Genomic DNA, 14,856 nt, shown 5'->3' on the forward strand with positions numbered 1-14,856 from the left:
AAGGTAACTTATATGTGGCAGAATAAATAGCTTTTAAGCACAATCAAATATATGTACTAGGTATTGAATACACGCTCATAGATTACTATCTGTAACATACCATATTGCTGCCTACAATTCAACAAGAACTCAAATCAAGGTCGGAAGAAGCTGAGAGAAAGAGGAGGAGAAGAAGAACGAGTTTGGGCTTGAAAAATCTCGAATGATGTACTCGTGCCACTCTGAAAATCAGACCTGAGGCTGCTGAACAGTAGTAGCTCGGCGCAAGTTGGACTGCCTTTTGACCACGACGTAGTAAATCCCCATAGCAATGAGGCAGACGAACACGAAAACAATAGGAATACCAGCAGTGCCACCGACACCTAACGGATTTCCACCAGTCGATGAGCTTTCATGTGCAGGAGTAGATTGCACTACCGTGGCTGCTAGGGGCAGGGATGAACAGTCTGGTGAGTCACAGGGGTTGTTAGTGTTCGACTGTTGAGTGTCGGGGTTAAAATATGCATATGCTTCCGGTGAGATAGCTGTGGGACTCTCGTTGACGAGCCCGTGAGCTCGATCCTCGGCTCGGGTAATGGAGAGTGAGAGAATGATGAAGACCAACAAAAGAGCCATTGAGGTTGATTTTGAGGTGATGGAATGGAATGGTTTTTAAGGGTGCTTACATGCCATTTGGAGTAAAGAGTTGGTTTTATAGTGTCTAGTGGTTTTTGCTTGGACTTGAATCTATTCCAGGTGTTTGATTTAATAATGGGGATGTCTTTTTAATGCAATTTCTCTAATGGTAATAGATGATAGTCGAAATTTCATTTGAGTCGCTCAACTTTATTTTATATATTAGAAATAGGTCAACGAACATTTCTCACTTTGACTTATTTTGAAAAGTCAACAAGCTCCCGTTGTTCCTATTTTTTACTAATATGTAGTCAATAATAAATTTTATTGAGAATAATTCTTATTTTGCAGCTAATATTACTTAACTTGGTGTGGTTTTTACCATCCATACTTTTCGTGAGAGGAAAAAGCACGGATGATAGCTTATTATGAAATTTTGGCCCTAGAGTGGCTCTAAGAATTATGTTATTCTACTTGAGTGCCTTAGGGAGGAGTGGGGCTCATCAAAATAAATTTATGGAAATTTCTCACTATATCTAAATGATGCCAAATGAAGTATGGTGTTGTAGAGTGTAGATACAATAGGTTCTTCCTTTCATTCTCGTGTAAAGATCATTTCAAATGAAGGCACGTTTTCCGAGTTAGCCAGGACAATAATTCATTTGTGATACTAGTTATATATCTTCACTCAGGTCGAGAAGGCTTAGTAAAAAATATAAGATCACATTGTAAATTCAGGCTTAGATAAAAAACGTACATGCTCAAAAATGATAATGGGAGCCAATTCTATAACATGATGAAAGAGTCTCTTGAAAAGGATGCAACCACGAGCTTGCTCTACCTCATGAAAGACACTAGGTCGAGCATAATCGTCATTAAAGTTCTATACAACAAGTTCTATTATACAACAAACCGACCTACTTGATTATCACAATAAATGGTTTACTTAAATGATCATTAATCATTAATATTGATAATTGCTTTTGTTTGTGTTTCATGGGGAAATATATAGAAAGTAACTTTTGGAGTTTACTTAGCTTAAAGGGCCAGCAAAAGGCTCTAAATATGCATATTTTGATTAGTGTATATAAAGGGCTAATTACAGCATCTCATTCAAGCGCTTGTCCCTGTCACATATCATTGCCCAGTAAAAATAAAAAAAAATAAAAAAACTATGATCACTCATCTTTTGTGGTGAAAGGTAAATAGAAGAAGAAGAAGAAGAGTTATGATTATTAACAGAAATGATACACACATCTCATTTTCTTCATTGTTTCTAAAAGGGTTGTGAAAATTATCCATTCAACCAAAATCTAATTTATGAGTTTGTTATAGTTTATAATAGTTGCTGGGTTTAGCGTCAAGAAGTAAATTCAAGAGAAAAGTACCACTTGACTTTCAAATGAATATGATAACAAGCAATGAATGTGAATGATTCATTCGTTAAATGTGCTTAAGTACAACTTGATGCATGCTCGTTTAGTTAAAGTATGTTACATGTACAGAAGACGATTGACAGAATCCATACAGATGAGACACAATCGAGAGGGGTTTGTACTATTTTATTCACATGAGACCCACCTTTATGTGAAAGTTCTGTATTATTTCTCCCAAATCCATTTATGTACAAATGGATTTTCTCAATTAAAAATATATAGGCATATAATAAAAATTGTCGAAAGTAATAAATATTTATTTAATATTGCTTGAACTTTTGGCTGTTCGTTAGCCACCGTCCATTCCAGTTCAAATGCCCGCCCTTCAACTTTCGTTGTTTCTATTCAATCATATTGAAACACGTATCTTTCTTGTCACTCTTTATTAAATGTGTTAAATTTCAGTTTACATAATTAAGTCCATGTTAGAGCATCACTTGTCACATCCAACATCCAACATCAACATCATGTTCTCATTTTCTCTCCTCTAAAATTATTGAATAAATTATATTTACGTAATAAATTTAATTTGTGAGGAAGAGGGATTTTTCTTAAGTGTAATCTTGGTTTTAATTTAATTTTAACTATTACAATTTATTAATTAACGAAAGGAAGTTGTAGTCTTTATTTCATCATAGGTTTTTATTTAATATTTTGTTATCATTTATCTCGTTAACAGCTTAGTTGTCTTTTGACTGAAAATATTGAACTTGGAGTTTTTATTTATTTATTTTCCAAATTCTTTCCATCTAATCTTAACATTCTATTAGAACCAACAAGCTTATCGATCAAAATCAATTATCTACTATCACGTGATGAACTAGTGCGTTTGAAATTTCTTTTTAGTTCACATCTATTTTTGCTTCATCTTTGCCTCAATTAAAATATAATCACGTTAAGGCCTTCTCTAAGTAGAATTCTTAGAACAACATTGCATACGGATAATGAGATGCATCTAGAATCTAGATGATAATCAGTCTATATTGCAGTAGAGTTTTGTTATTAATCTAAATTGTTGATGACCGTTTAGGTTTCATTACATTATTGCACATCTAAATTGGACTCGTATCTCTACATTTGAGAAATTCAATCACTCAATACCATTAACAATCTATGCGAATAACAGTATTTGTGACAGTGTGATCGCTTTCACATTGTCCACTGTCTAAAGATGCATTTATGCCCATATGGATGTGAGAATTTTCGTGAGCTCCATTTTTTTCCGAACCCAAAAATCACTTGCCCCTAATTTAAAATTACAACATATTATTTATCATGTCATAGTTTAATTGCACCAAGAAACTAAATTACACACTGCATTTTACCCAAATAAAATCAGGGCTCAGCAAAGATTATTCTACCCAAATCATAAATTGATAATAGGAAATTTGATAGCACAAGCTCAAGCTATAAACATTTGAGTCAATAGCCATCTTCTGCACTACCTATTATTAATTACAATTTACAAGCCACTAAAATCTAGTTTGCAAAATGCATTTTCCCCATGCTAAAGTCGAGGAATTAGATGCAATCTACCCTCTTTTCTAACTATTTTTTCAGACAAGCCACATAGAAAAAGGCAAATATTTTGATTGAACCAATTCGATTTAAAATCACCAATCAACGTATCATCATGCCCTTCTGCTCTATCTTCTTCGATTGTCTCAAGTTTAGGCGAATGTGACGGCTTATTAGGAACTATTATAGGCAACGGTGCAACCTCGAGCCAAGAGTCAATAACAACTCCTTTCGCCATTAATCTTGAATTTTATCCGATTCGAAAACTATTTGGAATTGGAAGAGATGTACTACTATATCATATGACACTAGAGAGGATGATCATGAAAAATGATTTGAATTGAGAGGAAATACTTCGGGTTTATATAGGGAAACATAGGAAAAAAATATCGAGCGTATAATTGATGATGGAAAATGAATGATCAAATGGAATGGAGTCATAGACGGTACAAAGCGGTACCACGTGGACTGAATACCATAAATGCTTGAAATAATCCAATTTTGGCTTCTTATGAATGATTTTGGTCCTCAAATAATTCTAGAAATATCTTTTCTCAACTTCACATTTTAACTGACACGTGGGCTTAAATACGAGGATTCTAATAGAAGATGCTTACATCGGAATTCGCACGAAGCCTAACACCCTAACGTGTCGATATTTATAAAAGATCATTTTTTTTTTACTCTTTTTAAGCCTATGTCTCTTATCCCTTGATACGATTGTAATTGTTGAATAACCACTTCGACTGCTAATGTACCTGTAAAATGCCCTACGACCAAAAGTTGTACTCTCGAAATAGATTCCTCAAACTTCACTATATCGAGTTTTCCTTCTTTTTCTTTTGTTTACATATTATATCGTTTTATGACAAAGTCTACAAATTTGTGTGCATGGAGTATCATTTTACGGGTAAGATAATTTGTGTCGAAGTTTTTATCATCACAAGAAAGGAATATAACCAAATCCTAATAATTTTTCAAAACATACCTAAGCGTAGAGATTATAAATCAATAATGAAAGACACGTATCTAAATACTAACAATGAATCGAAAGGAAGGTCGGCCAAAGAAAGAGACCTTGTCCACAAGGTCTCACTTGCAGTACGGGGCAGGTTGTTGGAAAATGATTCATCCTCTAATGTTAAGGCACTTTAATATATTTCGAATTTAACGTTTACAAACACTATAAATATAGTTGGACTTTGATAAAAGTTTGTTTGACTTGTGTTTATAAATATTCAAGGCAATTTTTATCGACACATTTTAAGGAATACAATAGAAAACTAACTTGGTGAGGTTTTCGTCAGCGACCAAAATTGTCAAACTGTTTATGAGAGAACCTCAACATAGAAAAATAGAGAAAAAAAAATCAAAATCACTTTGGTCAGGTTCATGAGAAAACCGAACCATGCACATCCCTACTATTAAGCTACTCTACAAACCATAGTTGAAGAACCAATTGTCGTAGCAGTGCCCCTTACAGCAACTAGTTGAACTGAATTCCAACATTTAAGGACTTGAACCCATAGTGTGGTAGAATTTGTTCAATAAGCAGTAAGATTTTAACTTCTTAATATCATAGTTAGTATAAGTATATTTTATAAACTTATTCGAACCTTAAAATATTGACATTTCATTGTTCTTTTGATAAATTATAACCTGATCTTGTGTATATTTTGTCTATTAGGCAGAACTTATTGAATGAAAGAGGAATTGAAAGAAAGAAGCAAAAATTGACAAAAAAATGGTGAAAAGCGAAACATGGGGACTAAAATGCAATCTTTCAATAGTTATTTCGGACCACAAAATGAAGATTGAAGACATTACAGGTTCAATTGGATACAATTTGAAATTAAAGGACCGAAATTACGAGAGAACATGATTTAAAAGAATCAAGAATCGAATTCACAGAATAAAATGCAAGTTGAAAGAAAGCGTAACTGGGCAGCGGCCCAATTGAAAAATCAAAAGCAGAGGTTTAAAACCCGGGCTCACGAAAAGCTAAATTTCGCAAATCAGGATTGTATCGTTTTTTTTTTTCCTAAAATTTTATATGGAAACGATTTTTTTGTACAATTTTTGACCTAATTTCACTTTTATAAATACTAGTCTTTACCCGTGCAATGTACGGGTTGGATTATTCAACGTAATGTCAGTGTGTTAAATATGTTGGGTTATAGTATGTCGCCTTCATCATTTGCATTGATAGGTGATAAAATAATCATTTATAATACTCTATTGACATATAGAGATTGCATTACAATTAGAATTGATAGTATATAATTGTCTAGCAATTTATAAATCAAATGTATAAATATCAAACCACGAGCATTTATAGTATGGAATTCAATTCTTTCTTCCACGTCGACTTTTTCTCTGGACACAAAGGCTCCAGTTTTAAATGCTAGCCGAACATCGAAGCTACATGACAAAAGTTAATGAGATATGTTTAAAAAAAAAGTATGAAGGACTTTTTTAAAATGTTAGTCGAGCTGCAATATTTGAAATAGTAGCATAAATATTTGTCATGGCATTTGAAATAGTCACTAAGGTTTGCTATATGACATTCAAAATAGTCCCTGCGGTGCCAGAAATGAAGAAAAATTAATGGACCAAGTCAACATATTTAGCAAACATCAAACATGATGTCTCTACTCACAAGATATTAAGACTAATAACCCAACAGATTTTTAAAGATCCTCCTAATTATAGATGTTAAGCTTCAAAATTTTACTTAGTCAATTCACTAGATAGAAAATGATTAAATATCATTTGGTACACAAGCAAATTTCAATTTATAAGTTATCTTAGAAACTTTCAACAAAGGTTTACTTACATGGCGAAAGAGCAAAACAGAGGTAAAATATTGCATTCTTCTAGTCACGCTTTATAAGACATTGATATGGATACTCTTGAGCCCTGACTGCAAAATAAAAGAAAGTTAGAACATCAGTCAGCATAATTTCTAAAGTTCTTAGTTTAGCATAGATAAGGTTTAAAGATATCACGCATTTTTAAACAATAACGAAACACGCTGAATGCAGAAAACATAGAAAACTAAAAAACAATCAATAACCCCAAATCTTTTTTGCCCAAATAGCATATCCAATGCTTTCAGTTAATCAACTACTACAGAACACTCCAACAATTTTTGCTACTGAATATTTCCAAATGAACGTTATTGGCATGTACAAGCATATGCATCATTTTATTCCAAGAAACTTAGCCTAAGTCTAATGAAATTACACAAGGTAGAATCATCAATTAAATAAAATGGAGTAAAATCGGTTCAATAGAAAATCACTAATGAGTTACAACTATTTCTCAAAAGCCATTGGCAACATGACAATTTTCATTCATAAACAACCATTTCAAAATTGAAAATGTCATTTCTATTCCAATTTGGATGCCATAAGTCTACATAGTTATTAAATAAACAACAATTCCAAGACCAAACTTAGATCGCTAATATCAAAATCCACCAAATTCCCAAATCACTAACTTGAAACACAAGTACTTCAAAATAGACCATAAACACAAAGATTCAACTTTTTTAAGGAAAGAAGGGAAAGTGATTTTGGCAGCCCGTGGATTAATTGACACCTCCGACCACGTCTTTTGTAATCTTCCTCCACTTCTTGCGAACGCGCTTGAATGTAACAACGTTTTGGCGCTATGACCATTGTTCCTCACTTACCTCCAATCTCTGTATTATCTCCCCAGTAGTTCCGACAACAAACCTGCCACAAACCCGATTTACCAATGACATTATGTTGTTCTTATCTAATACAATCATTTTCATTTTTCAGGGTTTCTATATCTTCTTTTTTGCTATAATTAAAATCATTTTGGTTGGGGATTTGAATTCTTTAAAGAATTTGAATTAAGCTCCCACCCTAGCAAAATAAAAAATTACAAATAAAGAAAAGGTTACAGAAAAAGTTGAAGAAAAACGATAAAATAATAAACTGAGAAACTCCTGTAGAATAAGTTGTTTACTCGTCTTTGATTAGATTGTCTTGTCACTTCATACACTTCATACTGTAGTTTCATTCTCAAGACCTCTCCTTAGACCCTCTGAGTTTCAAGATCTCAGATTTTGAGAATCAGTGTGGTAGGTTTTTTTTTTTGGCATGGAGAAATGAAAGCGATAGAGAGCAAGACCTATTTTTAAGGGACATTTTGTGAATCAGTTAATAAATAGTATAAACCAAGCAAGTGTGAAAACTTAAGTGATAAGAATGAATAGTGATCCCAACCCCATCTTTTAAGAGTTTTTTATATTTATTTTTATTTTTAAATTAAATATTAATAAAAAGATTACACTATCTAGAATGTAAAAAGTTAAAGCACATCAAGTTATTTAAAAATAATAATAATAACTTATAATTGTAGAAGCTACTTATAGGTAAAAAAAATAATAATAAATAAATTAACCCCTCCTTCACTTATAATTACAAAAGCTACTTATAAGTAAATATATATANATATTTAGATATATTTAGTTTTTTAAATTAAATATTAATAAAAAGATTACACTATCTAGAATGTAAAAAGTTACTTATAAGTAAAAAATCACTTCAAATTATTTAAAAGTAATAAAAAACTTATAATTATAAAAGCTACTTATAGATAAAAAAATATTAACTTCAACATTTTTAAATAAATATTTAGATATATTTAAATTTTTAAAATTAAGTATTAATAAAAAATTTACTATAATAAAAAACATTAAAAATAAGAAAAAAATAAAAAAACAATCACTCCATGCATTCGTGCATTGAGCGCGGAGCGCTTTTTAGCATTCCGTGCACACGGAGTGCTAAAGCACTCCCTGCACGAACTTTCACTCTTTGCAGCGCGCGCGCGCGCACACACACAGACACATATATATATTTATTTAAAAATGTTGAAGTTATTATTTTTTTATCTAAGTAGCTTTTACAATTATAAATTTTTTTATTAGTTTTAAATAATAAGTTTTTTTTATTAGTTTTAAATAATTTGAAGTGATTTTTTTACTTATAAGTAAATTTTTAGATTATTTAATCGTTTTATTAATATTTAATTTAAAAAACTAAATATATCTAAATATTTATACTTAAAAAAATTTTAAATTAATATTTTTTTACTTATAAGTAACTTTTGCAATTGTAAGAGAATGATGGATTAATATTTTTTTACCTATAAATAACTTTTACAATTGTAAGTTTTTTTATTACTTTTAAATAACTTGAAATACTTTTTTACTTATAAGTAACATTTTACATTCTAGATAGTGTAATATTTTTATTAATATTTAATTTAAAAAACTAAATATATCTAAATATTTTATACTTAAAAAAATTTAAGTTAATATTTTTTACTTATAAGTAGTTTTACAATTATAAGCTTGTTTTACTTTTAAATAATTTGAAGTAATCTTTTTAGTTATGAGTAACTTTTTACATTTTAGAAATAAAGAATAACTATTATGTAAAAAGTTATTTAAAAAATATTATTACTAATAAAATTATAGGATATGGTCGATAGTTGATAGCGTGAGAAAACGAAGAAAGAGTACAGTGTGTCAGATTCAAAACATGTAAGCTACAGGCAAAATAGAAAACGACGTCGTTTCTACTCCACCAATTAAAAAAAAAAGCTATAGTATGACAAAATATTATTTAAAAAAATATTACTACAAATAAAATTATCGGATATGATTGATAGTTGATAGCGTGAGAAAATGGAGAAAGAGTATAGTTTGTCAGATTTAAAGGACCAAATCAATTTCAAACCTGTTCAATGTAAAAATCAATGTAACAAACATAAACAGTAAGATAAGGAGAGATAATATAATAAAAAAATCAAACCACTTTAACCAAACCCATTTCAAACCAGTTGAATGTGAAAACGCATGTGGCAAAAATGAACCGTCCAGCTTTGAATCTGTCACACAATATTCTTTCTTAATTTTCTCACGCTATCAACTATCAACCATATCCTATACTTTTATTAGTAGTAATATTTTTCAAAATAATATTTTGTTACACTGTAGTTTTTTTTAATTGGTGGAGTAGAAACGACATCGTTTTCTATTTTAATTGCAACTTACATGCTTTGAATCTGACACAGAAATCTTTCTCCATTTTCCCACGCTATTAACTATCGACCATATCCTATAATTTTATTAGTAATAATATTTTTTAAATAAATTTTTACATAAAAGTTATCTTTATTTCTAAAATGTAAACGTGGCGGTGAGTGAATACCTGTTGAAGGAAGGTATGCGTCTTCCTCTGCACCCCTTCTTTAGGTCGGTGTTGAGAAACTTTATGTTGTCGCCGACCCAGGTTCCCCCAAATGGGTGGAGCCAGTTAGTTGGCTCGTACTTCCTATGGAAGGAAGTGTCGCTTGGGGAGGACATGCATCTCCACGTCTTCATGACCCCGTTCCAGCCCAGGGTGATAGTTAAGGAGTCGAGGGGGTGGTATTACTTAACTCCTTGGGGGGGCTCACGCACCATTTGTGGTAGGCCTGCCTTCTTCCATCAAGGGGTGGAAGGAGTCGTGATTCTGGGTGAGGGGCAGGTGACAGGCAGTGGAGGGGGACATAGCCTTGACTTGCACAGTATCGACCCAGTACTACGAAACTCGTGAGTCTCCTAGCCTAAATAGTTTACATTCTGTGAGGGTTGCTGTGAAGATAGTAGTACGAGATTCGAGTTGAGCAAGGAGGAGTTTGAAGTAATAGAGGACATTTACAAGAGACCTCTTAAGCTTAGGCACTTCAACCACCTCATCGATCGAAGCTGCTACTTCATTGATTTTGAGTTGATGGCCTCTAAAGGTAAGAGGCTTGTATACTTGTGCATTTTTTGCCTTTTGTTTCGATGCTGATGCACTTACTTGATTTGCAGACAAGTTCAAGAGGATGGAGTACCCAGCCCCGGACATGGCCTCTATCCTTAGGGCCATGTCCAACGTGACGGCGAGGCCCCTGAAGCCGGGGTCAAACGGTGCTAAGGAGGTTCGGGGTAAGGTTAAGAGACTCTCCAAAGGAAAGCAGCTTCGGAGTTGTTGAGGAGGGGGCCTCTCAAAGGCTGGAGAAGGCCAAGGAGCCTCGGGAAAAGGAGAAGGTCCCCGAGGAGCCGAAGAAGAGGAAGCTGGTGCACGTCACTAGCTCATCAGGGAAGTTCGGGACCTCCGTGTCCCACGAAGGGAAAGAAACCCCTCAGCCAAAGCTCCTGGAGGTCGCTTCCAAAGTTGTAAAGGTTGAGATGGTGCGGTGTGCTAAGACCGAGGATGCTGCGGCGATGAGGGCTGCTGAGAAGGCAGATGAGGAAGTTGCCAAACAGAGGCCTACAAGAGTCTGGGTAAATCGCCGAGCTTCCTTGCTGGAAGGGAGGAGGTCCTGGCCCCGGTGTTGGTAGAGGCTCTGCCAGCCGAGATCTGAAGTGCTATGGAGAGCTTCTATAAGTTTTGGACGGACCGGTGGCAGTTGTACGTCTCTTTCTGTGATGCAGTGGACCTGACAAAGGCTCTTGTGAGCCAAAGTGTGAGGACGTTTGGCCTCGCGTTGGAGTGCAGGGAGGCCCTTACTGATTTTCAAACGAGGACCCAATCCTTGGAGAAGATGTTATCCTCCCTTACAAAGGAGTTGAAGATGGCCAGGGCTGAGGTAGAGGAAGCGAAGGCCCAAAAAATAGAAGATTTGGCCAAGCTAGAGTCTGCCTTGACCCAGATCGAGGCCTTGAAGAAAGAGGTTTACGAGTCCCAGTGCGAGGTGACTTTTCTTACCAATGACCACCAAAAGGTGACTGCTGAGGCCTTGGAGAAAGCCAATCTGCAACTGGCCGGGGCCCAAGATGCATAAAAATTCTTGGAGGGCTAAATAAAATGGTATGTGGATGAAATGGCCAAGGTGAGGGAGGAGGCAGTCAAAGATTACATTGCTAACTTCCACAACACAAAGGAGTACAAGAGCTTCAGCGTCTTCTGGAGGAATTATGCCTATGCTGAAATGATGGAGAGGACTGAGGAACTCTTCCCAAATCAAGACCTGTTACAGCTGAGGTCGGAGTTTGTGGATGAAGTGCCTCAGACCCCAGCTGATGAAGCGGTTCGGGATAAGGCAGCGGAGGAACAAGAGAGTTCTGATGCTCAAGTTGCTGAGGCTCCTGCCGTCGAGGCACCTCTGCCATCATCCGAGACTTAGGATAGTTTACTTTTCAGTCAATTTCGATGTAATGGCCTCAGGCCCTTCTTTTGTAACATTGAAAATCAATATAATCTTTTTCATTCAATGTTGTTCTTCCAAGTGCATTGGCCTCGTTAAGTAATCACACTTAAGGTTGATTGATGAATTTAATAACCTTGACTTAATATCCCAACTCCAATCACTTAAGTAGATTGTACTCAAGCCACACGAACCATGACTGATATTGGACTTAAGCAAGTAGATTACACTTAAGCTTAATAATTGTGACCTGAATAAACCTTAATACTGGACTGTCTTCTAGCTGAACTGAGGACATTGCTATTTTTGATCGAGTTGCTTGAAGCCCATAGTGGTTGGGCCTGTGAACATAGGAAACGAAGTTCGATCCTCGTTGAGGCTCCTCCAGTGGCATTTAGCCTCGCCAAAGGGAGGCAAGTGGCGTGAGCCTCGGAGTTCAAGCGAGATGTCCCAGATATGGGACGCTGACCTCCCCTTCGAGGTGACGACACTTCCCAACATGGTGGATGGTTCATCCATGTTGAGGCTTCTCCCAGTGGCGTTCAGCCTCATCAAAGGGAGGCAAGTGGTGTGAGCCTCGGAGTTCAAATGAGGTGTCCCAGAGATGGGACGCTGACCTTCCCTTCGAGGTGATGACGCTTCCCGACGTGGTGGATGTTTCATCCATGTTGAGGCTTCTCCCAGTGGCGTTCAACCTCGTCAAAGGAAGGCAAGTGGTGTGAGCCTCGGAGTTCAAGCGAGGTGGCCCAGAGATGGGTCGCTGACCTCTCCTCCGAGGTTACGACGCTTCCCAACGTGGTAGATAGTTCATCCATGTTCAGACTTCTCTCAGTGGCGTTCAACCTCGTCAAAGGAAGACAAGTGGCGTGAGCCTCGGAGTTCAAGCGAGGTGGCCCAAAGATGGGTCACTGACCTCTCCTCCGAGGTTACAACACTTCCCAACATGGTGGATGGTTCATCCATATTGAGACTTCTCCTAGTGGCGTTCAGACTCGCCAAAGGGAAGCAAGTGGCGTGAGCCTCGGAGTTCAAGCGAGGTGGCCCAGGGATGGGTCGCTGACCTCTCTTCCGAGGTTACGAAGCTTCTCAACATGAATGGTTCATCCATGTTGAGGGTTCTCCCAGTGGCGTTCAGCCTCGCCAAAGGGAGGCAAGTGGCGTGAGCCTCGGAGTTCAAGCGAGGTGGCCCAGAGATGGGTCGTTGACCTATCCTCCAAGGTGACGACGCAATACGAGATCAGCTCAATCATGAAGAATTTTATTGAATTATGAAAATGTTACATGAGTTGGGAAAGATCATCCAGCGAGGTAGTATATTCATTGATAATAGATTCGAAGGAGTTCAATGTTTCATGGACGGGGTTGTGCCTTATCGTCCATGTCCTCGATTCGATACATCCCAGGTCGGATCTCCTATTTGATTCTATACGGGCCTTCCCAATTCGGACCCAAGGTACCGATTCCTGGTTCCTTTGAGGAGAGGAAGACTGTCCTAAGGACTAGGTCGTTGATTCGAAAAGACCTCTTCTTCACCCTTGAGTTGAAGTACTTCATCATCTTTCTTTGATATGTGGCAAGCTTCAGCTGGACGTCATCTTTTCTTTCCTCAATGAAGTCGAGGTCGAACCTCCGGAGCTCGTCGTTTGTTATTTCACTGAACTGGAGATGTCAGGCAGATGGAAGTTCGACCTCAACAGGGCTCATTACTTTCGTTCCGTATGCCATGAGGAAAGGTGTTTTCCCTGCGAGGGGTCTTGGTTGTGGTTCGGATTGCCCAAAGCACTTGTGGTAGCTCATCCACCCAGGCCCCTTTTGACATATCAAACTTCCTTTTCATGACATGTTTGATGGTCTTGTTCACAGCCCCAACTTGGCCATTTGCTTGCGGGTGGTGAGGTATGGAGAAGTGCTTATTGATGCCAAGTTCTTCACACAAACTTCTAACCTTCTTGTTGTCGAATGGTTTACCATTATCTGAGACGATTGAGTAGGGAATCCCGAACCAGCATATAATGTTCTTCCACAAGAACTTGGAAGTGTTTGCTTTCGTGATTTTTACTAGTGGCTCAACCTCAACCCACTTCGTGAAGTAATCAATGGCTATAATTGCAAAGCTCACACCTTCTCTGCCTTTCGGTAGAGGGCCTATGAGGTCTATACCCCACTTCGACAAAGGTCAGGGGCTGGAGATCGTGGTCAAATCTTGTGATGGTTGTCTTTGGATAGAAGAGAATCGTTGGTATTTGTCACATTTTCGTACAAATTGGAGGACGTCCTTTTTCAAGGTAGGCCAATAGTACTCCTGTCTCAGTATTTTTTGCACCAAAGATAGACATCCAGAGTGGTTACCACACACTCCCTCATGGATTTCCCTTAAGCTGTAGGTAGCCTCCTCTCCTCCCACGCATCGGAGGAGTGGAGAGGAGAAGCTCCTCTTGTAGAGTATATCATCGATGAAGAGGAAATGAGTTGACCTCCTCCTTAGCTTGTAAGCTTCCTGCTTATTAGCGGGAAGTACCTGGTTCTTTAGGTAGGCCACGATGGGCTGCATCCAGGTAGGAGTCCCGACAATCCACATCACATTAGGGGCCTCGGTTGATGGTATGAGAAGGTGCTCTATTGGGACTATTGTGAGTAGTTCGAAGTCCTTGCTACTTGCAAGTTTGGAGAGTGCATCCGCATGTGCATTCTCCACACGGGGGATCTGGATCAACTCAAACTTTTCAAATGATGGGACGAGGTACATCACCATTTTCAAGTAGGAGGCCATGGTTTTGTCTCTGACAGAGAAGTTGCGGTTTACCTGGCTGACGAAAAGCCGGGAGTCGCTACTGATAAGTAGCCTCTTCACTTGCATTTCTTTGGCTAACCTGAGGCCCGCAAGAAGTGCCTCATACTCTGCCACATTATTGGTGGCCTTGAATCCGAACCTCACAGTTGAGTTCAGCTTGTAACCTTCTGGGCTGATGAGGACAACTCCAGCACCCGAACTGGTGTCCCCAGCCGATCCATCGACGAATAAGTTCCACGTAGAGGGCTTGACATTTTCCATGATTTCATCCACCTC

At 37.1% G+C, this 14,856-nt stretch overlaps 2 protein-coding genes across 2 annotated transcripts; both read right to left on the reverse strand.

The window, feature by feature from the left end:
* Nucleotides 1–23: 23 nt before the first annotated feature.
* Nucleotides 24–741, reverse strand: LOC111369933. Its single transcript, XM_022991667.1, has one exon. The coding sequence runs from the start codon at nucleotides 613–615 to the stop codon at nucleotides 229–231; it is 387 nt and encodes a 128-aa protein (XP_022847435.1). The 5' UTR covers nucleotides 616–741; the 3' UTR covers nucleotides 24–228.
* A 12,738-nt stretch (nucleotides 742–13,479) lies between these two features.
* Nucleotides 13,480–14,841, reverse strand: LOC111369165. The gene is made up of 2 exons (XM_022990643.1): nucleotides 14,050–14,841; nucleotides 13,480–13,953 (listed from the first exon to the last, which is right to left on the reverse strand). The coding sequence occupies exons 1-2, from the start codon at nucleotides 14,839–14,841 to the stop codon at nucleotides 13,480–13,482; spliced, it is 1,266 nt and encodes a 421-aa protein (XP_022846411.1).
* Between the last annotated feature and the right edge of the window lie 15 nt (nucleotides 14,842–14,856).

This window comes from Olea europaea, chromosome 20 (assembly GCF_002742605.1).
Source record: "Olea europaea var. sylvestris chromosome 20, O_europaea_v1, whole genome shotgun sequence".
NCBI classification, from domain to species: domain Eukaryota; kingdom Viridiplantae; phylum Streptophyta; class Magnoliopsida; order Lamiales; family Oleaceae; genus Olea; species Olea europaea.